The following is a 26,239-nucleotide window of genomic DNA, read 5'->3' as shown; positions in this document are numbered from 1 at the left end:
AATGCTCTAAACAAGTAACACTTAACCAAATAAATTAATTCATGGACATGAAATATTGATTTGAGTTGAATTATTTATTATCATTATTAATTATTGAATGATTGATTATTGCATTTTGTAGAGTTGACTTATCATAGAGCTTCTGCCAATACAATAGAAAACAAGACAATAATAGTTTACAATAATAGTTTATATATTGCTCTACAAATTTTAATCTCCTATTTTACTTGGACTAGTTAGCTAACATATTTAGGTATAATGTATAATTGTTCTGTTTTAATTTCTTTCTGAGATATGTTTTCTTGATTTAAATGACCTGATAAACAGTTTAATAAACAATATAGTTTAATTGTTCTTACACAGTGTTTGGGTTTAACAGTGTAGGCGTCATGCTTTAATACTTTTTCTTTAATCTTAGTAAAGCAAAACTTGTTTTGCCTGGACAGGCAGTGATTATCAGGCAGAGTGTAAATGTAAATAGGCATTATCTCATTTAATTTGCTGAACTGTTTCATGCTCATGCCTCACATAAACCTGTAAAAATGAGCAAGAATGATTAATATCATTCGCTGCATATGGCTCACATTCACATCTCTCTCTATATTGGTTTCAGCAGCATTCTAACATGGTGCCAGGTCTAAACCTGAGTGCGATGGGGATCTTCTCTTCTGGCTTGTCTGTCCTCCCCCCAACTTCTGGTCTGCGTGGATCTATGTCCACCCCAGCCAACTACAGCCCCCTGCTGGTGAGTATTAGGACATGCTATACACCACTTGACTGTGACTTAAGAAAAGAATGTGTGTGTAAAGGGTGTGTGACAGTGAATTGTCTTTTCATCTTAGTGTGCATTCTCTCTTAAATAGCCATCTGTTTGCTTTGTAATTTTGGGCTACATTCATTTCACCACATGCTATGTGTGTATGTTTGCCACCACAGGGACCCTCTTCAGTAATGGGGGGCATGTATGGGATTCCCTCCTCTGGAGCATTATCTCTTCAGCAAGTGAGTACTTTTTATTATATGTGTATCTCAAAAGAGCTCTCATTTCTACTATTTCTCTGCACACTGCTGTATATTGTGACAATCTGAAGCTCATAAGAAGCCTTTCAATTAGATGTATGCTACATAAAAAAGTATTTTCTTTATCACTTGATTACTAGTTTGTGACACATTGAGCTGCCCTATTTAAAGCGTTAGTTCACCCAAAAATTAGCCCATGATTTACTCGCCCTCAAATCATCCTAGGTGTATATGACATTCTTCTTTCAGATGCATAAAATCAGAGTTATATTTAAAAAGTCCAAGCTTTATAATGGCAGTGAATTGCTGATTTGTTTTTGAAGTCCATAAAAGTGCATCTATCCATCATATAACTGCTCCACACGGCTCCAGGGGGTTAATAAAGGCCTTCGTAAGCAAAGTGGCATGTTTGTGTAAAAGAGTAACCCCTGACGCGATGTATAGTAGCATCGCAAGCCTTGACGCCTCTCGTGGATAGGGCTGGGCAACAAACTCAAGCCCCTCTTTTCTCATATCAAAATCCCCTGCCAATTCTCTTTAAAAATTATCGTTTTAGACTCTATTTCATGAACAGCGCTTCCGCATTCGTCAATATGCATGCGTCAGGGGTTACTCTTTAGCCGTAAATCGATCGATGCGTACGGCAGTCCACCGGAAGTTAGTTGCTTTAGTCTATAAACTTTTAAATATGGATATTTTTCTTACACAAATGTGCCACTTTGCTTCAGAAGGCCTTTAATTAACCCCCGGAGCCATGTGGAGCAGTTATATGATGGATAGATGCACTCAAAAATGAATCAGCCATTCATTGCCATTATAAAGCTTGGAAGAGACAGGACTTTTTTAATATAACTCAGATTTTATTCGTTTTAAAGGAAGAATGTCATATACACCTCTAGGATGACTTGAGGGTGAGTAAATTATGGGCTAATTTTTATTTTTGGGTGAACTTACCCTTTAAGTTTTTTAGCCATTCAGAATGAATTAGAATGTCTTTTTTAAATTCCAGTTAAGTTCCAGAATTTTGACTTGAAGTATCAAACGGATGCAGAACCGTCATTCGAATTTGAAATTGAACGAAATTCATGCAAATGTTGCAAGAGTAGTTTTTAAAAAAATACCTTTAATTTTTCTGCATGAATTATGCATGAACATGTTAAAATATGGCTTATTTCCAGAAACATTAGATGATTTAAATCAAAGTTTGAAATGCCACCACCTGCTATTAATGTATAGATGTTTCATTATATTTAAGTAATTAACTTTAAAATGAAAAAGTCATAATAAACATTCATTAGTAACACTTTACAATGCATTTTAAAAGATGCAATCTAATGTCTTGGAACCTGCCACCAGGTTCTGAGGGTTTTTGGGGCGTGGTTGTTCTGTTATTCATCCACCTAAATAATGATATTATTTAGTTATCCGGTTATCTCTGTCTTTTTCTCTGCTCAGAGATGCTGTGTTATTGTCAACAAATCTCAGCTAGTAGGATTGAACAGAACTTACCTGACAAATGCTACTTCTAGTACATTAGATCTGCTGTTTGGTTAAAATAGAAGTTGTATAGCTGAAATTATTGTTCTCTGTTTGAACAAATTTGTGTTGCCAAAACTGTTTAATACTGCGAAGCTGCTTTGAAGCAATCTATACTGTAAAAAGTGTTATATAAATAAACTTGACTTGACTACTACGATTAAAGACTGTCTGTGTGTGTGTTTCAGTCGGTTGAACAGGAAGTGGTCTATCTTTTCATCCCCACTCCAGCAGTAGGAGCTCTCATCGGGAAAAAAGGGCAGCACATTAAAGAGCTTGCACACTTCGCTGGAGCCTCAATAAAAGTGAGACACTTTGAGACACATGCTGATCTCACTACACTTTCTCTCATTGCGAACATGAACTAGTTTTGCATGAGACTTGAATGAGAGACTGGAGTGGACCAGATTGTGTTCTAAGGCTTGTTATTCAGGACTAAGAAAACCTTCAAAATTGGACCAAAATCCAAATATAAAGAGTTAGTGTGTTTAAATTGGATTAAAACTAAATGTGCTGTTAAAAATTGATGGGATATTGATGGCAACTAAGTCAAACTTTGAGAACTTCTGCTTTAGACCATAACCTTTGCTTTGAAACTAAGGTTAAACATATTTGTCAAGTATATGTTGGTGCCACTTCAGCTACTGGAGCAAGGCAAATAGGAATAGAAGAATAATGAAACATGGCTGGAAAATAATCAATACTTGTATCATTCAGGAAATTTGCACTAGATAATCAGTTGAACACCAAGAACACAAAGCAATTATACAACACATTCTTTATGGCTGAATCATTGAAACATTGCTTCAGAGACTAGCTATATAGGTTGTCTTAATGGGCTTCTAGTAATCTATCATTTCTTTGTATTGCATCACTGACACTTGTAATGGTTTAAAGGGTTAGTTCACCCAAAAATGAAATTTCTGTCATTAATTACTACCCTCGTGTCGTTCCAAGCCCGTAAGACCTTAAGAAGAGCTTTCTGATACCACATAGACGGCAACACAAAAAGGTAGCAAAAGACATTGTTAAAATAGCCCATGTGACTACAGTGGTTCAACATTAATGTTATGAAGTGACAAGAACTCTTTTTGTGCGCAAAAAACAAGCCAAAATAACAACTTTATTCAACAATCTCTTCTCTTTCGTGTCACTCTTCTACGCAATTCACATAAGCACCACAACGCATGCATTTGTTGCTCAGCCAATAGTGAGCCGGGGTTTTGCCATCGATCCCGGAAGCGCTGCAATGTGTGAGGCACTTGGCCTTGAAGGAGGGGCCAGAAAGCTCTCGGATTTCATCGAAAATATCTTAATTTGTGTTCCGAAGATGAACGAATGTCTTACGGGTTTGGAACGACATGAGGGTGAATAGTTAATAATTGGGTGAACTAACCCTTTAAATTGTACTTTTTCCTCTCTGTTGATTTAAGTATTTGAGTATAAAGAAAGTGCTGTTTTGTTTCATTTCAGATTGCTGCACCAGACAGTCCTGATGAGCCTGAGAGGATGGTCATCATCACTGGACCACCAGAGGCTCAGTTCAAGGTAAAAGCCATAATTCTGTCATTTATGCTCCTGTTGTTCTGAGCTGCAGGACCCAGCTCAGGGTGTTTTACATAAATCTCTATATTCATCCCTCATTTCTCCTTTTACTCATCTGTGTATGTGTGGCTGTAGGCACAGGGGAGGATATATGGGAAGTTGAAAGAGGAGAATTTTTTCACATCTAAGGAAGAGTTGAAGTTGGAGGCACATATAAATATACCTTCATCCGCTGCCGGACGAGTCATCGGGAAGGGGGGAAAAACGGTATGTGTGCTTTGTTTGTGTGCACGTGTGTTTAGGCATGGTTTTAATATCTGTCTCGGGTGATCCAATCACAAGTCAAGTGAGACAGATTGCTATTTACACCAGGTAGTAACATACATCTGTCACCACTTGTGATCGGATTTTGAAGGACTACGTACATCACTGAATATATTACTGCATGTTGAAAAGTAAAATTTAACAGCACATCTGGCTTTCAAATGTATTTCCAAATGTTAATCTTGCCACAAACATGAATTGTCACATTTGCTCAGTTTTACTTTCATTAAGTAATTAGTCAACCTCAGTGGTTGGTTGTTGGACAACATCGTTGCTCGTCCTTACTTTAAACCTAGGAAACGTTTTGCACTGTTCACTTGATCTCAATAGTCTAAATGGGGTCTGTCCGTCTAACCTCTGACCTCTTGGCACCCACAGGTCAATGAGCTACAGAATCTCACCAGTGCTGAAGTCATTGTACCACGGGACCAGACACCAGATGACAACGATGAAGTGTTTGTTAAGATTATTGGACATTTCTTAGCCAGTCAGGTATGTTTTTGACATTACTCCAGGCCTTAAACTGGTTTCACTTTTATTTGAATTTTCAAACCAAGTCAAGTTTATAGTCATTCTTCATATTCTCTCATAATTTTTTTACCATCCATTGAAGGTTCACACAACCCCAAATGTTAAGCTTCAAAAATTCATAAAGACATCACAAGTAATCTATATGAAGCAATTTGTTTAACCCAAGTCTTCTAAAAGAGAGACAATTGATTTAATTTTGCCTTTTATTCACATATAAACATTGATCAATGCACATACATAGAGCACATCAAATATGGTAAACAGAAGTTCAAACATGTTTGCTTGATGCACAAGGACCAATATAGTTTGTACTCGCATGTCACACAAGCACGTTTAAGCTTCCACAAGAACTAATAAGGTCAGTGATCAATGTAAAATTAATTCTATAAAGTGTGGTGGAAATTAAAACAAGTATCGGTTGTATGTTCATCTAGCACCCGAGTACAACTATTGTCTGGTCCTAGAATATTGCAAAGCATCATCAACATTACATAATTATTCTTCTTGAGATAAGCTTTTGTCACAAATAAGATGCGCAAATTCCTTGCCTCCTTTTTTTACCATCTTGGTACAGTATCAACTTGTTACCGAAGTACTGGTACTTTTGACTTTCCTCTTTTAGACAATTTATTTGATAGATTGCTTGGCAGAGACAGGTGTGCTACTTTATTTCTAATTTGCATAACTTTTTGATTCAGGTTCTTAAAATGTTAGCTGATGTAAAGGATGTATTTGCACACTTTGTGTGTTTGTTTGCAGACGGCCCAGCGCAAGATCAGAGAGATCGTACAACAGGTCAAACAGCAAGAGCGGAAACACCAGCAAATGGTGCCAACATCCTCAGAACCATCAAAATGATCAGCAGATGCCAGCAAGCAGCAGCTAATGAATGTAGCTCATGCGAGGACAAATCGAAATCAACAAAAGAAAGAACAAATTAAAGAGAGAGTGAGACAGAGCGGGAAACAGAGAGAGACGGAAGCTGAAGAAGAGGACCAGCAGAAAATAACAACCAAAGAACTTAAAGCACAAAAACAACTGGTCGTTTGGATATGAATGAACCTAAAAGGCAACTGAGAGTGTTATCAGGTCAGAGAGATCTTTTTATGAGATGGACCTGATATTTCATTGAGCCTTTTTTATTACTGATTAAGCTGATGTGAGACCATATAGAGGATTTGTGCACTGGGATTGAGAGTGCTGGATGAGGTGAAGGCACACAGCTGGTAGATTTCTCAGAGATTTGCAAATCTAGTTGTTCATTAGGTCTACTAATTTATTAAATGTTAATACGATTCTAAAACAATTCTATAGATTTATTCATAAGAATTTTCTTTGGAAATTCATTTCAGGCTATTTAATGTGAGTAATTAGATTTGTTTGTCGACTTTTTCTAGTAACTAATTTGTACAGCACGGTATCTAAAAGCACTAAGTGATGTTACAAAGGAACGTACACGATAAGTAGAGAGCTAATTTGTGCGCCAGCATTTCACTTCCGGTTCCTCTTTTTTCTACTGCTGAGTCTGAGCATTCTCCTCTGCTTGCTGCGCTGTTCTCTGTTCTCTCTTTTTTATTATATTTTATTTTAAATTTTCCCTGTTCCCATCTTATTCCTCACACAAAATGAGAGCTGTCTGTGTGCCAACTGTGCATAAAACCTAAAAAAAAAATAAAAAAAAAACATAGTCCCAATCCAAAACAGAAGAAAATCTAGATTATCTAACTTTGGGAATCTAATGTTGACATCCTTTACTCCCCACGTAAGATATTACACACACCTTTACTATTAACATATACTAGTATTCAAAAGTATGGGGTCAGTAAGATTTTTACATTTTTTAAAAAGGAAATTAATAATTTTATTCAGCATGCTTTAAAAGTGACTATGAATACGTTTATAACGTATAATTCAAATAAATGTTCTTTTCAACTTTTCTATGCATCAAAATTTCAGAAAAATCATGGTTTCCACCAAAAAAAAAATAATAATAAGCAATGTTAAAGCACCTAATTGGCATATTATAATTTCTGAAGGGTCATGTGACACTGAAGACTGGCGTAATGGTGGCTGAAATTTTAGTTTTGCCCTCATGGGAATTTAAATGTATATTAAAATATAAAAAAATATAACATTTCATAATTTTACTGTATTTTTGATCAAATAAATGCAGCCTTGGTGAGCATAAGCAACTTCTTTCAAAAACACCTTACCGACCCCAAACCTTTGAATTTAATGCGCAATCTACACTGTCTGTAGGTCCTGTAACAGGAGACCGTGGGAGCCCTTTTAGGTCTCCCTAACACTCGTGAATGTATATGATGCGAATGCCTTCTGCAAACATGTACTTTCTGTGTAGCAAACATGATTCTCTATTCCCCCTCTGATTTTGTGTTCGGAGATGAGTGCACAGTATCTTCTGCAAGTGCATGTTTGCATTACAGCACAGAAGACAAAAATGTCTGTAAATGTTTGTGCGTTTTTGACAAAAGACAAGCACAAAGCCAAGGCAAATGTGATGTGGTGTTCTTTTTTATTAGTTGTAAAGACATTTCCCCATTGTTTGTAATTATATAAAGGTGATTTGACAGGTGATTTGACTGGTGAAGGATAAAAATTACATCATTAAGCCTTTTAATGTTGCATCTTAGAAAAGGCTAATGGAATAAGATAGTAATGTACATAAGTGACATGCACAAAAAACTGTTCAATAATATTGGTTTTAGTATTTCTTGATTGATCAGATGCAAACAGCCAGCATTTCAGTACTGTACCGTCTAAACACGATCATAAACCATACAGTTGAAATTAAACATGATTGAGACATGAAATTGAAAATGATATATCGAAAGTCCACACATCTTTGTGTGAACCAGTACAATATAACGTCCTACCTCAAGAACAGGGTACCTCAGTCCGATCTTTTCTTCCTTTTGCATATTTTGTATACCTTATAAAGCTCTCAAACTTGGAGCATTTTTTTTATTTTTCTAAATAAAGGAACAAGAAGAGAAAAAAAGAATTAGCGCAAGGCACCAACATTACCTGCTTGTTCTTGTGAAAGAGGTTTCAGACCCCTGCATCAGAAACTGATCGTTGCTTTCAAATGAGGTTAATGCAACTCTTGGGCAACTGAACATTTGTGTTGACAGTACTTTGTTTCTTGCAGTTTATGTTTTTACTGAAATAATCGTCTTGACAGATATAGTGTCTAAGAATACAGCTTAATCCAACCATACGTAGTGTTCTTCAACCTGTATAGGTACATTTAGAAGTAAGACGTTACCTTTATGTTACTCTGTTACAAATGGCTCTGTCATTTTTATGATCTGTGTTTGTGGACAGTGGATGTCATATCTAACACGTCGGTTTTGAATTTTATTCTAACACCATATTTGTGTGAGGTTTAGTATAGGGATAATCTACAGTTTATTGCGGAATGTTAGTGTAATAATATTAGACACGATTAAATTTGATCCTCTCAATTTAGGTTTCTGCAGTAAAATTTTGCTGTGTCAAACTGGAGGGATGTCGAGCTGTCTCCAGGCCATCTCTTCTCATATCATTTATATGAAACATAATCTTTGCCGTATTACTTCTGCAGCTGTCTTTCTTTTCATGTTCAAAATGTCTTTATAGAACACTTACCGTATATTCTTTTGGGGGTTGGATAAGGCTATCCCTTTAATGCTGATCTGAGATCAACTCTTATAATGACATCATGCAATGTAAATGATGTAAATAATAAAGCTAATTTCAGATCTGTGCAAAAGGGGGGCGTATTCCATGGGTATACTTTGGGCTCTAACCAAGCTTGGGTGAGTTGGGGACAATAAGACTATGTGAATGAACACTCATCAAACACTTTTATGTTTCCTGCAAGGGTCACACTACCCTCCTCATGGATATGAGCAATAAAGAGTCTTTAAAACAATGCTTTTCTTCATCTTTATATCAAGATTATTTGTGTCATTGATAGCTCAAAGATTTTGAATGTTAACGTCTGTTGGAATATATGACTATGCAATATTATAGAATATCACAGTATTCTTGTCCTGCAATTTTATCAGTTACTAACATAGTATGTTTTTGTGTTACATATAGGTAGGCCCACATGGAATATGCATGTGTAGAATTCTGTAGAAAAAAATTGCAAATGTAAAAAGTCTGGACCTGCATATAGGTTACAATAAAATATTAAGTTGTTTTATATGAATGATTTTTACTGAATTTAAATGGTTTAAAACTTTTGAAGAACTTTAATAATTGTGAAAACAGCAATTATAGCAGAAGCTATACCTTCTTGTGCTTAGTGTTCAAACAAAACCTTCACAACATCAGTACACATTAAGACATTCATTTATTTTTCCAGCTAAAGTTGACTCAAAACAGGACAGAGCACTGCGAAAGGTTCTGTAATGCAGTGTTTAAATAAGTAGTACTTGTAGATGAAATTTGACATGTTAATTACATATTGCAATGGAAATGCTTTTTGTTCTCCAAAGAATATATATAATACCCTCCACGGAAGAAACAACCGAATGTAAAGGGTTTATGACGTGCTGATAATACTGCCAATGTCCAAAACAGGCCATTAGCAGTGTATGTTTTTGTAGCTAGAGATGCATGCATAAAACAGTAAGCAATGTGTAAAATCCCTGAATACTGTGCAACTTCAGAAGATTCGGCCATCATGCTCAGTGCACAAGTCTATATTTGCTAAGGCAACACATTAAGTTGCAAATAAAAAAACATCCTGCTTGAAGGATGCTTAAGGGTTAATGCATGGTAAAGATTGTACAAAAATGTAACTGGCTTTTTAAAAGCCTTAAAAGACACTCATTTTAGCTTTAAAAGCCTGTAAATGACTCCAGTTATATACAGTATTGGCAAAACTGGAACATCTTTTAATACTTAAGAAATGTGTGTGTGTGTGCATGTGCGTGTAACTCTTAAGCATTAAATTCACATATAAATACATTTAGGGAGGAAAGTAACTAATCCTTAGTTCTCTTTTGTTAAATGTGTAAACATACTCAAAACATGACAGGTAGTTAGACTCCAGAAATAAATAAAGCCACCAACAAACAGTTACTAAACAACACCTGACAATAACTAAATCTTTTGCATCAATAAAAAACATAAAGCTGTCAAATTCCTATAAAATGAGGCAATGTCCAGTGGTCTGTATGTAACAATCTGAGTGTGTACTCTTTTAAGACATTAATAGTCTCTTCTTTGGCGCTTTTAGCTTCGTTAAACATCTGATAACACATATATTTTATATTTCTGTCCTTTTCAGTTCTACTTTCCATTGGGACTTTCATAACCCAATCCACAGCTGTGACTCCATATCAGTGATCAATCCCAAATTGTGTCTCCTATTGTGTTTTTATTGGTGTCATCTAGTCTTGCGATCATTCAGGACCTTTTGGTATCCGTTGGGTTCAAGGCCGTCAAGTTTGAAATGAGCCTGACTGTAGCGGCGGATTAGAGCTCCAGGAAATAGAGCCACACATGCGATCAGCAGGAGCTGCAGTAAGGTGTCCCACGAAAAGATGTTATCCAAAGAGTGGATCTCTGACAACATGGCTCCCGTACGGACACAGATAAAGTTATAAGGGATTAGACCTGGGAAGAAATTAAGCATTTAAAGATTAGATCAAGATCAAAAGCTGTACTTTTACTTCATAATCCGAGTCTGAACAATTAAACATTCATTTGTAACTGTACGTATAATATAAGCTCACCAATGAGGACGGAAAAGAAGAATATGGGGATGGGGATATTGAGGATTGGAGAGGTGACGTTCAAGAACCAGTTAGGTGTCATGGGAAAGAACCGCAGAAAGAGCAAGAAGAACAACAAACTGTGCTTGTTCTCTTCCACCTAATAGAGATAAATAGAGATTCATCATGTGATTTCTTATGTTTCAAGACATGACTAAGATCATTTAGTTTCAGTCTACAAAAAATTGCCAACCAATGCAAAATCCATATAAAACTTCTTGAAACAAGTACATTGTATTTAGGCATTCGACAGATATTTCTCTCTCAATACACTGATTAATAGTTTTTAAACTGCAAGTATACTTGTAAGTTTTCAAGTGAACTTAACATCATACAGTATAACATCAATAAAATTTGTCAAATGTTTATCTTTTTCTGTGTGCGTTATTAGCACGTGTACAAAAAAGATCAGGTTCAGTACTATTTAATATGTTTTCAATAGACTACTCTATAAAAAGAGTAAACACAACTATGCCAAGGATACTTAGAATAGTATGTTAAACTTTTCTTAAATATATCTTACACAAGTTTATGCTAAATATACTTTGATTTGTCTGTGTACTTATCAGTATAAGCCAGGTTTACTATAATATTAAGTATAATACCTCTGATAAGTACATAAAAAGTAGACTTAAAGTATACTCTCATATCTTTAGTTTAGAAGAAGTATGCTAACAGCACACTTTTTTGTAATGGATACAATTTTTCAGTTCATGCTTTCCCTGGCAAGTGGGAATGAAACCCATAACCTTAGCATTGCTATTGGCTAACACTGAACCCATAACCTTAGCATTGCTATTGGCTAACACTAAACCCATAACCTTAGCATGGATATTGGCTAACACTAAACCCATAACCTTAGCATTGCTATTGGCTAACACTAAACCCATAACCTTAGCATGGATATTGGCTAACACTGAACCCATAACCTTAGCATTGATATTGGCTAACACTGAACCCATAACCTTAGCATTGCTATTGGCTAACACTAAACCCATAACCTTAGCATGGATATTGGCTAACACTAAACCCATAACCTTAGCATGGATATTGGCTAACACTAAACCCATAACCTTAGCATTGCTATTGGCTAACACTGAACCCATAACCTTAGCATTGCTATTGGCTAACACTGAACCCATAACCTTAGCATTGCTATTGGCTAACACTAAACCCATAACCTTAGCATGGATATTGGCTAACACTAAACCCATAACCTTAGCATGGATATTGGCTAACACTAAACCCATAACCTTAGCATGGATATTGGCTAACACTAAACCCATAACCTTAGCATTGATATTGGCTAACACTGAACCCATAACCTTAGCATTGCTATTGGCTAACACTAAACCCATAACCTTAGCATTGCTATTGGCTAACACTAAACCCATAACCTTAGCATGGATATTGGCTAACACTAAACCCATAACCTTAGCATGGATATTGGCTAACACTAAACCCATAACCTTAGCATTGATATTGGCTGTTTGCTATACCGTTTGAGCTATAGTACATGCAAAGCATAAACAAACAAAATGCACAGTCATAGATACACTCGCTGACTATGTTTAGAACATTAATTAATGGAAAATCCCTCTATCATGTGCTAAACAGCCAGAGGTGACCATTCTCATTCACCATTCTCTGCAGCATTGCCACTTTCTCTGGAAAGATCCTGATGATGTGGCGTTTGCCAAATGTACGGGACAGCAGGTAGCAGTTGGTGGAACCCACAGTAGTCAAAGTGCAGGCAACGAGGAGTCCATGCCATGGCCCGAACAATGCTCCAGCCAGCATGTTCTAGATGACAAGAAAGACTGACATTAAAATAGTTGTTTCTTTACAGTATAGGCCTACTTTATATACATAACTGTATTATGTTGTTTAGCATACATGGCATTATGTCCACGTAATTTAGATAATAATAGGTAATAAATCTTATAGTTTAGTCAAATGAGGTGGTTCAAGTAGGTCTACTAATAGTGTTACAGAGTAGACCTCTGTTACCAACCAAAAAGGACGATCCTGGAATGGCAAAGGACTGCTTGTAGAGGTAGGCACTGCAAAAGAGAATGAACACATAGCCAGTGTGTTCTGTCTTATAGAACTGCAGAAGCTCGGCTAGTTCTCTCAACTCCACCAGATCAGATGGGAACTTCAACCTGGAGGAAATACAGACACTGTGGGGTCAGTAAAACAATGGCACTGAACATGTACTTAACACCTTTTTTTCTCTTATTTCAAACAGATTGGATAGGGTCGTTAATGATTAATCCAATTGCTTACCCTTATAGAAACCAGCACTAACGGGATATATACAGTAGGATGAAAAGGACTATAATCAATGGATTGGAGTGAGACTGTGGGCTTTAGGTATATGATACGGAGCAACTACAAGATTACATGGCGATAGATACAAATAAAATGAAATTACAGGTATGAAAGCGAGACTGAAGAGATTTCTATCCCTCACAATCTTCCTTTCATTCCTGATGTTACAAATCAAAGATGGCGCTGCTGTGAATAAGGTCTATACCTGAGCATAATGATGTGAAAAACCCCACTGTCGCCCTCTGGTGAGACTTTTTACAAGTGTCTAATTTTTGAGTGGGCACATTGGGGTGGGGGGGAATTGGAGTGGGGAAAAAAAAAACTGAGACGTCTTCTTTTAGTTTTCCATCCAAGAAAGACATACTTGTTGGGGACAACATTAGTATGAATAAATGATCAATTTCTACCATTTTAAGAAGCTAAAGATTAGCTAAATGTTTCATTGTTCCTCACACATTAAAGGCATAATATGTACGATTTTTGGATTCAAATATCCAGCAACCACTAGAACAATTTTATGTATTTTGTTGACTTACATTATCCCGAATGTTTATTAGCAATTTTAACCAGGACATGCAGGGCCGGCTCTAGCTCTTTGGTTGCCCTAGGCGAGATTGAGCCCCCCCCCCCATATATATCAACATTTTGAGTTAGATGCTAAATGTTCTCCTCTTATACATATTTGACATTGAAGGGCTGCATAAAACATATTTGCCCACCGGCAACTATAGTTGCCACAGATTCAAATACGATTTTCAAGAAAAAATACAAAAACCTGGGGAAAATAAATGCAGAACATGCCATTCAGAAAAAATTGGGCACAAATGGGTTAAGTATTTATAAAAACTATACAAACAAAAATGCTCCTATAGTTACTCCAAGACTTAAAAAGCTAATTATGACTTAAATGATACACTCTAATAAATTGCACATACAAAAATTCTACAAAGAACGTTGGAGGATATTTAACAAATTATGACTCAAACTATGGATGAACAAACAAAAATGCTTTTATAGTCACTCCAACACTTAATCAAGAAAATTAAGACTTGAAGGATCAACTGCAATAAATTGGTCATACACAAATGCTAGAAAGGATGTTCAAGGATATTTACCAAATATTAACTCCATAAACTGTGCAAAAACTCTCTTAAGCACCTGTAAAGACACTTAAGCAAATTATGACCCATAAACTGGATTAACTATACCCTCTACAAACAAAAGTGCTATTATGGATACACTGTACTTACCACTACAAAATTCAAATATATAAGTTCTTGTTGCTCTATCCCTATCTTAAATAATAAAAGAAGAACAGTTGTTTCTGGCATTTCTATTCACCTTCAAAATTGACGCAGCATTAAAATTTGGCTCGTCTGGATTTCCGTATTGTCAGTGAAATGCGTAGTAATATGTAGATAACTAGCTAGCTAGTGATAGCTTAGTGACAGCAATAAAACGTCCAATGCCGTCCAATATTATTAGTTGATAATATCGATAATACGAAGTAAATTTACTTAGTTTGACACCTTTATGGCTGAGATGAGAAGACTTACCTCTATACTGGGCTTTCTTTTGATCGTCTGCCTTTCTCTTTTTCCGTCCCTGTGCACTCGAGGGTTTAACGTTAGACCGCTTCATTTTTGAAGAACGCGCCAGTGATGAGCTCTTGCCTGACCTAACGCCTGAACGCCTGTGCTCGACAATACTCACCATCAATTCAATCTAATAATCAGGTTAAGTAATTAAACGTGCGGCTGAGGGGGCGCCCAAGGATGATCATGTTTAATAAACAGTATGTTTTATTTCGCTTGTTTTAATTCTATGCTTAATGGGAAGTAAGTTTAAGGGCGCCACTAGAGGGCGCCTGCGCGCCCCCAACACATTTGTCGCCCTAGGCAACCGCCTAGCTCGCCTATAGCAAACGCCGGCCCTGAGGACATGGACCTTGTGTCACCTATCAATGACATCATAGTAGAGTAGTACTCATCAGAGTAGTTATAACATAACTTTCAACACACTCAAAATGTATCTAATATGATAAAACGGAGCTGCATTACCCCACATACGCATGAGCGGTAGTCAGGGGCTCTGAAATCAAATCGTCATCAAGCTACGCCTTAGTTTTGAATAAGTGACCTCTAGCGTAGAAAAAAATACATATTGTGGCTTTAAAATGTATTATGTAAAATTTTAAAGCTACACTGTGTGATATTTTCCCCCATCTAGTGGTGAACTGGTATATGACCATCCAGTGAATTTTAGTTTCTGTTCCTCTCAATTCCGATTTCGTTTTAACTCCTACGGTGGCCGATTTAGTCCAAGATTAACATGGCTTCCAGTTCGACCTCGTCCACATTCGACATGGTGCCATCGAGTGTTAAAACGCGAAAGGCGAAGCTTGAATTTACGGGTATGTCCCTCTTTGGCTAATGTACTTTCAAGATGGAGGGGCAACATGGCGACCCGCATTCAAACCCCTCACCCGTATGTATTTTCAATGGCATATTATAAACTTACGAGAATACTTTATTACTTGAAAGAAGTAAATATACATTAATGAGCACATATATTTTGAAAGAACTAAGTGTTTTTAGCTAAAAATAAACTAAAAAAAGTTACACAGTGTAGCTTTAAAGTATATGATTAGGCTATATAATTATATCAATAATGATTATTTTAATGCCTGGTAAGCATCATAATGAAGTACTGGATACATAATGGAATTTTTTTTTTTTAAGCTATATTAGACAACAGGCTTGAATTCACCAAGGGGTTATTGGCCAGGAAAATGTTGAAGACTCCTATCTAGACACTAGCCTGTCAGCAAGATTAGACAGAAAGACTGAAATCTGATACACCAGCTGGACGGAAATAGCCTCTCAGCTGTGGAAATTTGCTTGTGTGTGTGTGTGTACAGGTTTGACTGTACTAGAGGACCAACTTTTTAAAAGTCTTCAAACACATCTAACATGATCATCAATAAATATGTGGATGTCCCACAGACTGAAGTTCTTGTGAGGTGGTCACTGGGCTGTTACCAGCAGATGAATCACATCTTGTGCAGTAATCTAAGCTCCTTACTGCCGTCCAGGGGGTAATTTGGACACGCAATGAGGCAGTATTCCCCAACCATGTGCCACAGCAGAGTTTTTAATTTCACATGCGTACCTAGTGTGACGAATATAAACGTGATATGCTCCATGCTGAGCGCACACTGAGTGCGGTTCTCATCAGAAAAACAATATGAGAGCCTTCAGCGTGTAGGAGACAGGCCAGACGATAAACAAAACAGTGCACATTTATTTGAAAAATAAATACATTGAGTTTATACTTTTACACTTTTTTTTATTTTATAAATAAATTACATTTATTTTTCTTACCTCACTGGCAGATTTTTCTTGTTTTTTTAGCAATAAACTCAATTTATATATCTTTATATATTGTTATATTGTTTCTCAATTAAATGTATGTTGATTTGATTAAGAACATTTAGATAATTGTACTGAAAAACAAGACAAAAACACTAAGATTTTTTAAGCTCTACTTTTAAAAGCCCTGACATGTTCAGCATCTTAAAATAGTGTTAACAGCTTCTTTTTATGGCTATATTGATGCACCAATTTTCCCTTCTCTGATAACCATGGAAATTCCCACCCAAAGAGTCAAACAGCTATTTACACCACTGGTCCAGCTGTCTCTGCCATCACTGCTGAACAACATGTTAAAAACTTCATCTCAATCTCATCAGTGGAAATTCTCCCAGGGTCCAGAAGAGTGAGCTAATCAAGAAATAACCCAAGACATGCAGGTCACAAGACACTATGAAAAGGTCAGCTCTTTGCATGCATGTGACGATGGTGGACATCCAGCAGATCCATTACTCAATATCAAACTCCAATGCCCTTTCAACTGCTTTTGTCATTCTAAATATCTGAATGTCTTCAGAAAAAGACATAAGAGAATGGGGCTTTTGAGACCTCTCTTTTCTCCTTTTATTTATTAATGCACTTCATTTTAGCTTGTCATGCCAAACATATATATGTGACGTGTCGCATATGAACCCTCTAGATATCTCTTTCTTTCCTTCCTCCTCGGTATTGCACATCTCAGCAAATTCAGGGGGTTTCAAGACACTCCAGAAGGCAGTTGTCTGATCTTATAACTGTCACATCTTGCCCTCTGCCAGGCCCCAATCCTGAGACAAGACTGCAATGTTGAGCTGCGTTCAAAGCAGACAAGGTAGATGATAGAGAGTTTAATACATTCATATAATTTATTAATAATTGAAATTATTTCTAATATGATAGGCTTCCAGCATCCCTGATAGCCTAGGACAAGCGGTTTGGAAAATGGATGGATGGATAATTTCTAATATATGGATAATCTATTATACATTAGGTGTCAGTAAGACTTTGACAGTAAACTGTTTTATGTTGTTATACATAATGAAATCATAACATTTTCAGTATAGTGTTGCTACTATAATGGGCGATTAAAGAAGTAAATATTCATATGCCTGTACATAAGTAAATTTTTTTTCTAATTTTACCTTTCAGATGAATCTCTTAAATAAATTAAATTGTCAAAATAAAATTTTAAATGCAATAGTTCATATAGTATCTTACATTAAAAAGACACTTTAAAATATATATATATATATTAATAAGAATTATATATTTTTGAGGGGTGGGGTAGGGGCCTTCTAACCCCTCTTTTAATATTTGACATGTTGTGTGTATGAACTTGTGATTATAGCTAAAACAACTATACTTGCAAATGTTTCTATTTATTTCCTATCATTTCACATTGGCTGATGCATCATCATCCTACACATGCTAAACTTGTTACAGTTTAAAGGTAAAGCCACATTGTTCCCCCATCCTACCCCATATTAGTGCTGTTCATTGATTAAAAAATAAAATAAAATAATAAATTTTTCACATTTTTCTGTAATTAAGCACGATTAATCACACCTAACATTAAAATGTTAAGTTAGGGATAATCCACGACTAGCTGTGTAATAAATATTTGAATGCATGATGTGGCGGAAAATATTAATTTATAGCCTAATGTTATAATAGGTAATATTTACCTCCTTGCTGAGTAATATAATGTAGCGATTCAGTAGCTGTGAAGTTAATTTAATAATAAAAGTCGCAAGCAGCATTGACAAGAAGTCAAATGTGTGCGCAGCACGATCTCTGATCTCAGAGTCAGTGACGTATGCATGAAAGTGTGCGCTTCAATGAAAACATAAATAGAAGGGTGATTAAACTGACTTGGAACTACCTGGTCATTAATCTTTTTATTGCACACCTTCCAGCCAATCAGAATGTCACATTTAGCTGCGCCAATATAGCATATCAACATAACATCTAGCTGGGCCTTTAATCAACGACTGGTCTGCCAAGATGTAGGGTATTGCAGGACTGCAATCAATGCATATACTAGCACACACAAGCAAAGCAGACAATATCTGAGACCCATTTGCATGATAAAAACTGACCATGGATCAGGATCTTTAGGGACATGAGAGGCCAGACGATACTTTGTTTTGGGTTGCATGTGAACTACATTACAGTACACAACCTCCCTCACCGGGCCCAGGGCTGCTCACACAGTATAAAGTAACGCTGATGAGGAGAGAGCACATGGGCAAACCAGAACCAAATGTTCTGGAGTATTTGCCAGTGCCTGAGCATAACTGCCGAAGCTTATCTCATTTTACAGTGCAAATCTATCTCTCTCATTAACTCTAATTTTATATCTTACTCTTCTTCAGTCTCTTTGTGAACTAAGATGAGGGTGTATTACAATGAATAAACCAGTACTTAGTCAAACAGACATTTGGAAAAGTAAGCAAGAATGTGAAATTAATAAAAGATAGCAAAAAATTATAAAAAAGAAAGGAGGATAGGGAGCATCACACACTGTAATGCTTTTGTGATGCTTCCCTTAAGAACAGTGTGAACATACTGCTATGACACCATACATTGTCCAGTGTATTATTAGAGGAAATATATTATTGGTGGAAACATTTTACAATTTAGTTAGCACAAAATCATGAACAGGGATAAATTGCTCCATTACTGGGGTAAAATGCCCCTTGACCCCCAAGACAAACTTATCGCAGATTTTAGCAGAATATATTAAATACATGTAAAAATGTCATTGATGTAAAATACATCAAATATTACGTATTAGCCTACATACAATTTATGTATGCTTTTGCAACGTTAACTTATTCTATAAATTATAGACCTACATTTTTAATGTAGGGATTACATGTCAGATTGAATGATTTCACTCAGCTGAACTATGATTAATAAGAATTTGAAATGATTAATTTGAAATGTTAATAATAATATGAATCATTGTAATCATAATATCATATGTTAATAGTAAGAAATAGCCTAATAGAAGCCTACTTGGTAAGAAATAGTTAAAAACTTTCTGTACCAAATGTGAGGGGTTAGCTACTTCTCACTTCAAAATAAAAACAATATTTTCCAAATAACTTTTAATATTGCCTATACAAATTCGTAAAATGTGAGCAATCAAGTCATTTTTCATGAAAAAATCGTTTAGACCGGCCTTGCGATTCACAAACGATTCTTAACACATTTTGAGTCGAATTCCTTTCACGACTTGTGAATGGGTCAGCCGATTAATCGAAAGGATCCTCAAAAGATGTAGGCTAATTATCATCTATAGGCCTATAGGCTTAGAAGCATCTCCACGTTTCGTGATTTTAGACAAAAATAATTTCGTATTTTGTCATTTTATTTTCAGCAGTTAAGAATCAAGATGTTTAACTGTAGCCTTTTATGTGCCTATCACAGACACAATCAATTAGCCTACCATTAGACAGTTAATAGAGAATTTCATAGAATTCATTCATCTACAAACAACAGAAACTGCTCACAAAATAAGGCTACCAAGGCACAGCGTGAGATTGTCTACCTGAGTTCTTCTTCCTCCTCCGGCTCATCGTGTTCAGGTTCATCGTCGTGAACGCGGACGGCTCGAGGACCCGGCGGCAGGAACGCAGACAGCAGATACAAGTAAAAAGTTGCTGTGGCCACCAAGGCGATTAAACCCCATATTGAGCGCATAGTCCCGGGCTAGGTCTGTCTAAAAACGACTTTGCTGCACTTGCTGCTACACCTGTTAAATAGCAGGTCCGGTCAGTGGGCAGTTTATACATGTTACGTCTCCAGCCCATGGAAGTAGGCTACGTGGACCTACTGTATTGCAACAATGTGAGTGAGTGAAGCCCCTCACGAGGGTGGATCTATTTGTCACATGAGACCCCCAAAAATACGAGACCATGTGTGGGGACTCTGGGAACAGTAGGCCTATGTGTAACTTTGGAAAAAAACGACGTCCATGTGAATTAAACCCATTTTAAAGGCTATCAAATAAATATGATAGGCTATTATTAGAGGCAGTACGTCATTTTATTTTCCCGCGGTTGCAGAGAGGCATATATGACATTGACTTATAAAAGAATATATGTTATATTATATTATATTATATTTATATAATTTACTTATATACTTAATACTTATTTTCTTCTTGCTTCAAGACAAATGTTATGTATTGTTATTCATTATGTATATGTATTGTTATTCATTATGTATATATGCCTAAATACACGTAGGGCCTATAGGCTATCCAAAGTAGGCTATAACTTAAATAAAGCCTACTTAAAAAGAACGTATACGTTCTTTTAATTATTAGGCTTTATTTAAGTATAAGACTAAAGTGGACTGAGCACTGTATGTAAATAGGAAACATAATTAGGTGCATAATTAGAACAAAACAATATTGTTGGACAATATAAAAAACAACATCTATTCAAAGAGTGTTGTTTGAGTGGTTTGAACAGGTTGTGTGGAACATGTTTCACTCAAATAAAGTGAAATATAACATTGAGAAAAGGGATCTTGTGACCATTACTTCCTTACTGTCTTAAAACATAGGCCTATATTTCAGTCTGTTTTCTTTTGTAAAGTTTTATATTATGAGGCAACAACCTCATGTATTTTAATTATAAGACTGCAAAGTTTTATGATGGCAGAGTTGACATAATCAAAAGCCCAAACAGTTTTGCATGTTTTGCATAGGTTTGAAATGATAAACTTTTTTATCTATTATTGTTTCAAGTACTGTAACTTACCCAAACGGACGGTCTAAAATAAAGGTATGACATAAACTGTATGAAGTGTTGTTTCTGCAGGCTTTAAATGAAACATGTTTAAACTATATTATCTGATTCATTATGAAAAATTGTAAGACAGGCTGTGATCACCTATGAACTTCATATATATGATTCATGGGTGCGAAATAATCATTGTTAATAAGTTCATTTTTCATGGAACGAGTATGCCATTGGCTCATAAAAGACAGGAAGTACACAGTCTTAAATATATTTTTTGATTCAAGTCAAATGTTATGTGTGAGCTGGAGGGTTCAATAATATTCTTGGCTGAAAGAAAAGAGCTGACTGTTAAATGATTACAATATATCACAATACATTACAGAAAATATAACAACATTTACACACCACAGTCAACTAGCCTACACTTATTTGTCCACTAAAGGAGGTAGAATATGATGTATAAAAGTCAGATGTGCTAATAAACAAAAACTTGTTAAAAGTGAAATGCTATAATCTGACCATGGAAAGGGAATGATTTTATCTATATAAAATACATGATATAACAATAAGTGATATTGTAAATAAGTAAAAAACAAACAAAAAAACTAGTATTCTCAAAAAATGTAAAGCCCTTTTTTCAAGATTTACGCGTCAAATTGAATCCCTTAAATTTAATTGAATAATCCTTATGTAAATAATATGTAAGTATTATTCCATTAAAATATGTAAGGATTATTAATTTTTATAGGAATTTTACTATTAATTGAAATGCGTAAATCTTGAGGAAAAAAAGACTTAGCATTTTTTTGCGCGAGTCCAGCGGAAATGTACATGTGGTGAAAGGAAGGCCTTATAATAATCTGTTCATTTGTTTTTCCAATAAAGTATTTTCTCAATGATAAATGAATATGCATTAAAAGAAGTCTCTCTGACCAATAAACATTGAAGAAGGAGATGTGAAGCCTATATACACTCTGGATCTGAAGCAGCACGGCCGGAACAACTGAGCAAATTTTGTGGGAAAAGTTTAACCAATGAATTACTTTTTATAGCAAAAACTGTACAGTGATATGCAACATATAAATTACATAAATACTTAGAAGACTGTAAATATAAAGCACTGTAAATAAGAAACATAATTGGGTTTACTCATTTTTCTATATTGATCACTTTATTTTGTGGAAAAAGATGGATAGTTCAAACAAATGTTATTTTTTTCTATTTCGCTACCACTTGATGGCAGAGTTGACTTCATAATCAAAAGCCCAAATGGCTGTTCTAAAATAAAGATATAAAATAAATGATATGAAGTGATTCTGCAGGCTTTTTAAATGAAAGTTTCAACTATATTTTTTAACTGATTACACTATATGATGCTGTGATTTCATCATGTATAACATGCTATTGGCATCATTTTGGACTAATATTCCGGTTAGCCAGATTTTCAGATAAGCTATGGTTATAGATTTGAATAACATTGCTCTGATAAAGCAATTCTTTTCTCTAGTTTTAGGAGTAATTCATGTTTTGGGTTCATTGTGTGGGTAAGAAATGTTAGAAATGTGTTTGTTTGACAGGAATATGTTGATTCAAGAACAAGTCCTTATCAAAATCACTTTCACCAGTAAGTCAAGTAGGCTCATCTGTTTTCCCCTCACAGAGATAGAAAGAAAAAGAGAGGGAGAGACTTTTACAATTTTAATGAATGTTCCCCTTGAGGAAGTTGTTTCATCATCAAAGATTAAAATAGCCATCAGCATTGCAGAGGCAGATTCATTGATACAATTCTGCTGTGTGTAGACTGAAGATCCCCATATGCCTGACTGAGAAATATAGATTGATAACAGGCGCATTTGTTTCCACATTTTCACAATTGGTCGAGGATCAACTGATTTGTATTCTGTGGAACATCTCTAATCAATTGAACTTATTCATTGATGGGTAGTTTGAAGGCACGTGGTGGACACACTCACACTGCAGGCTGTGCTGGATGCAGAGTGGATTTATTGATTTTTCTTTGTGGAGTCATTATCAAGTTTGTCATTGATATTAACCAGTGAACTAATATACAAAAACTGGCCTATACAGCATGTTGATATTAAAAAGCTGATAATATCATGCTTGATATTAAAAAGCCAAACTTTTATACTTATCCATAAGAAGGAAAGAGAGTAATGATGTTATAGCTTGTCCATTATCAGTGTTATGTGACAGTGTTAAGTGAGTTTGATGAACAGTAAGGTTTCTGAAAGCATGGCCCTGGGAGAGTTTGTATGTGCTTTCACAAAAGATAGAATTAGGAAGATGAAGGGATTTGGAAGTAGTTGGACTCCCAGCTGAAAACTTTCTATCGAGGGGCGATAGAAAGTGTCCTGACTCAGTGCATCACAGCGTGGTACGGGAACAGCACCAGTCACGATGGCAAAGCCCTGCAAAGAGTGGTGCGCTTATCCGAGCGCATCTCAGGCTCAGCTCTCCCGTCTCTGCAGGACATCTTCACCAAACGCTGCAGAGGTAGAGCTACTAAAATCATCAGAGACATTAATCACCCTGCAAACTCTCACTTCACCCTTCTGCCATCTGGTAAGCGCTTCCGTAGCCTGATGGCAAAGACTGAAAGACTCAGGAGGAGTTTCTTCCCCCAGGCCATCAGACTCCTGAACTCAGTCACGTGACTTCACTTCACCCACGCACACACATAAACATACAGTCTTTTAACATTAACATCCACATACTGCAATTGCACTGCACTTTACGTCCCTATTGTTACTGCGTAACAACCTGTAATAAACCTTGCACATTATACTTCTTAATATATACATATTATATATTTTATGTTAACCACTTATTTTTAAGTCTACAGTTTATCTCACTTATCATATCCACATATTTTTTATATTTTTATTTTTATCTTATTTCCTATTTTTATCTTTTACTTGATTTATTTATAATTCTACTTATGTTAATACTTTTTATTCTAATTTTATTCTATTTCTATTTAATTTCTTGTAACTGTTATTTGCACTGTCCATGGAGCGGACCTGTTTACATTTCACTGCCAGTTGTATATTGTGTATATAACTGTGTATGTGACAAATAAAACTCTTGAATCTTGAATCTTGAGCTCATTTCGACTGTCCCCTTCAGCACAGTTAACTTCAAGGAGATGCAAAAAAGGATGCAAAAGCACACATTTCCTAAACGTTTTTCGAACATTTCACGTGTTATATTCCATGTCTTTTGAAGTCATATAATACCTTTGTGAGTGGAACAGCAACAGACCCAAATTTAAAGTGCCCCTATGTAGGTTTTTGGAATATTCCCTTTCATGCAGTGTGTAATATAGCTGTTTGTAATTGTAAATGTTCTGCAAAGTTGTAAAGTTGAAAGTGCACGATAAATAAAGTTATTGTCTCCCAAAAGAATCGACTCCGAACTGCCTAAACGAGAGTCTGTAATTCAAATCCTACTGCGTTACGGTTCTACGTCACTAGAAAATACATTTGCATAATACCTGCCTATTTTGTAGGATCGTCGACAGGGGGTTTCACATTGCATGACTGTGCAAGACGAAGAATCGCCGACAACTCTGTCCCGTCCGCAAACTACGTTTCACAACCAAACACACATGAGAAGTGACAAGGAAACAACGCAAGATCACATGTGCGTCAGACCGGAGTTCTCACGCGGGACTGGAATTGTTTTTAAAAATATAGACTGCAGAAAGCTTACGATTCAAATTGTCTGTGAACTGATTTTCAGCGAAAAGGAGATAGATTATGGATGAGGAAATGGTTGGTGTCGGCGACTCCAACTCCACTGCTATTCTCTCAGATCGCGTCTATGATATTTAAAAATGTGTGATTGTCACTCGTGTGAATGAGTATCAATTTGTATATGATTTCGGGCATTTGATGTAGATTTTGCAAAACCTGTCGGCGACTTTCATTCATCTTTGAATGTCGGTAACCAAACAGTTAATGGGCCCCATTGACTTCCACACATATTTTAGAACAAACTGTTTGGTTACCCATATTCTTCAAAATATCTTCTTTCGTGTTCAGCAGAAGAAAGAAATTCATAAAGGTTTGAAACAACTTGAGGGTGAGTAAATGGTGACACATTTTTCATTTTTGGGTGAATATCACTTTAAGTAGAAGTACTGCTAACATGTTCACAGATGATTATACACAGACTCATGTGCTGTCCAAATGATTTATGTTCCCTATTGTAGAGACTGCAACATCTGGATCATGCATTGGATCCCCTAGCAAATGAGATGGTAAATTTATACCCAGGAGATATACTATAGGTCTACTGGGGATCGTCTGTAAAATCGGAACCTGAAACTGAAAGTATTTCCAAAAGTATAAAATAAATCTATTAATAATAAATACATTTGAGTAAAATATGAACTAATGTTTAAAAAATAAGATGAAACATATACTGTACTCATGGTAAAAGGATCAGGAGAGAAAGACAGCAGCCATGCATTGTAAGCATGTAAAATCTTTTGCAGGATCATGTTAGATGGGGTTTTCCCCCTGCTGGGAAGCTGCACTGTTGAAATGGAAGTGTGTAACCCAGTTTTGGTGATGGATATAACTCAGCATCAAGCTGAGGGTCCAATTCCTTGCCCAGATCTCATTACACCGACAAAGCAAGACAACCTTACACACACTAAACAGCTTCAGAGATGCACCATCCTGCCAATAACAATCTCAATGCCTCGGGCAGTGTCTGTTTGGTGGATGATAGCAAATGTGATATTTAAGTTGTTCAATAAAGCTCAATGTCTGAGTGTGAGAAGGATCTCTCAGATTTTAAATAAAAATGTGTGTGTACATGTTGTTCTATCCCGTTGGGAACCTCAACTTGAATGCACACTGACTCATGGGGACTCGTGTCACCTAAATTGAAGTCCCCATCAGGAAACAAGCTAAAAATCATAAAGAATGAGTTTCTTTGAAAATGTAAAAATGCAGAAAGTTCT

At 36.0% G+C, this 26,239-nt stretch overlaps 2 protein-coding genes across 11 annotated transcripts in view; one reads left to right on the top strand and one right to left on the bottom strand.

Annotated features, from left to right (window-relative positions):
* igf2bp2b (insulin-like growth factor 2 mRNA binding protein 2b) overlaps window positions 1–6,931 on the top strand; it is a 58,052-nt gene extending 51,121 nt beyond the window's left edge. For 6 of the 10 annotated variants that reach the window (XM_079812675.1, XM_079812676.1, XM_079812674.1 and 3 more), the window contains 7 exons: window positions 617–745; window positions 937–1,002; window positions 2,745–2,861; window positions 4,030–4,104; window positions 4,237–4,368; window positions 4,804–4,917; window positions 5,716–6,931. In XM_079812675.1, coding sequence (XP_079668801.1) covers window positions 617–745; window positions 937–1,002; window positions 2,745–2,861; window positions 4,030–4,104; window positions 4,237–4,368; window positions 4,804–4,917; window positions 5,716–5,814 — 732 coding nt within the window. In that variant the 3' untranslated portion in view covers window positions 5,815–6,931. Of the gene's footprint in view, window positions 1–613; window positions 746–936; window positions 1,003–2,744; window positions 2,862–4,029; window positions 4,105–4,236; window positions 4,369–4,803; window positions 4,918–5,715 lie in introns of all 10 variants that reach the window. The other 4 variants (XM_079812671.1, XM_079812673.1, XM_079812672.1 and 1 more) reach the window with 1 other exon arrangement.
* Window positions 6,932–8,900: 1,969 nt separating this feature from the next.
* On the bottom strand, window positions 8,901–20,354 carry tmem41ab (transmembrane protein 41ab). The gene is made up of 5 exons (XM_079812679.1): window positions 20,046–20,354; window positions 12,760–12,910; window positions 12,387–12,548; window positions 10,707–10,845; window positions 8,901–10,587 (listed from the first exon to the last, which is right to left on the bottom strand). Exons 1-5 carry the CDS (start codon window positions 20,195–20,197, stop codon window positions 10,358–10,360), a joined length of 834 nt encoding a protein of 277 aa, XP_079668805.1. The 5' UTR covers window positions 20,198–20,354; the 3' UTR covers window positions 8,901–10,357.
* Between the last annotated feature and the right edge of the window lie 5,885 nt (window positions 20,355–26,239).

This window comes from Gobio gobio, assembly GCF_949357685.1.
Source record: "Gobio gobio genome assembly, chromosome: 3".
Taxonomy (NCBI): domain Eukaryota; kingdom Metazoa; phylum Chordata; class Actinopteri; order Cypriniformes; family Gobionidae; genus Gobio; species Gobio gobio.
This window is presented reverse-complemented; position numbering and strand designations above follow the sequence as displayed.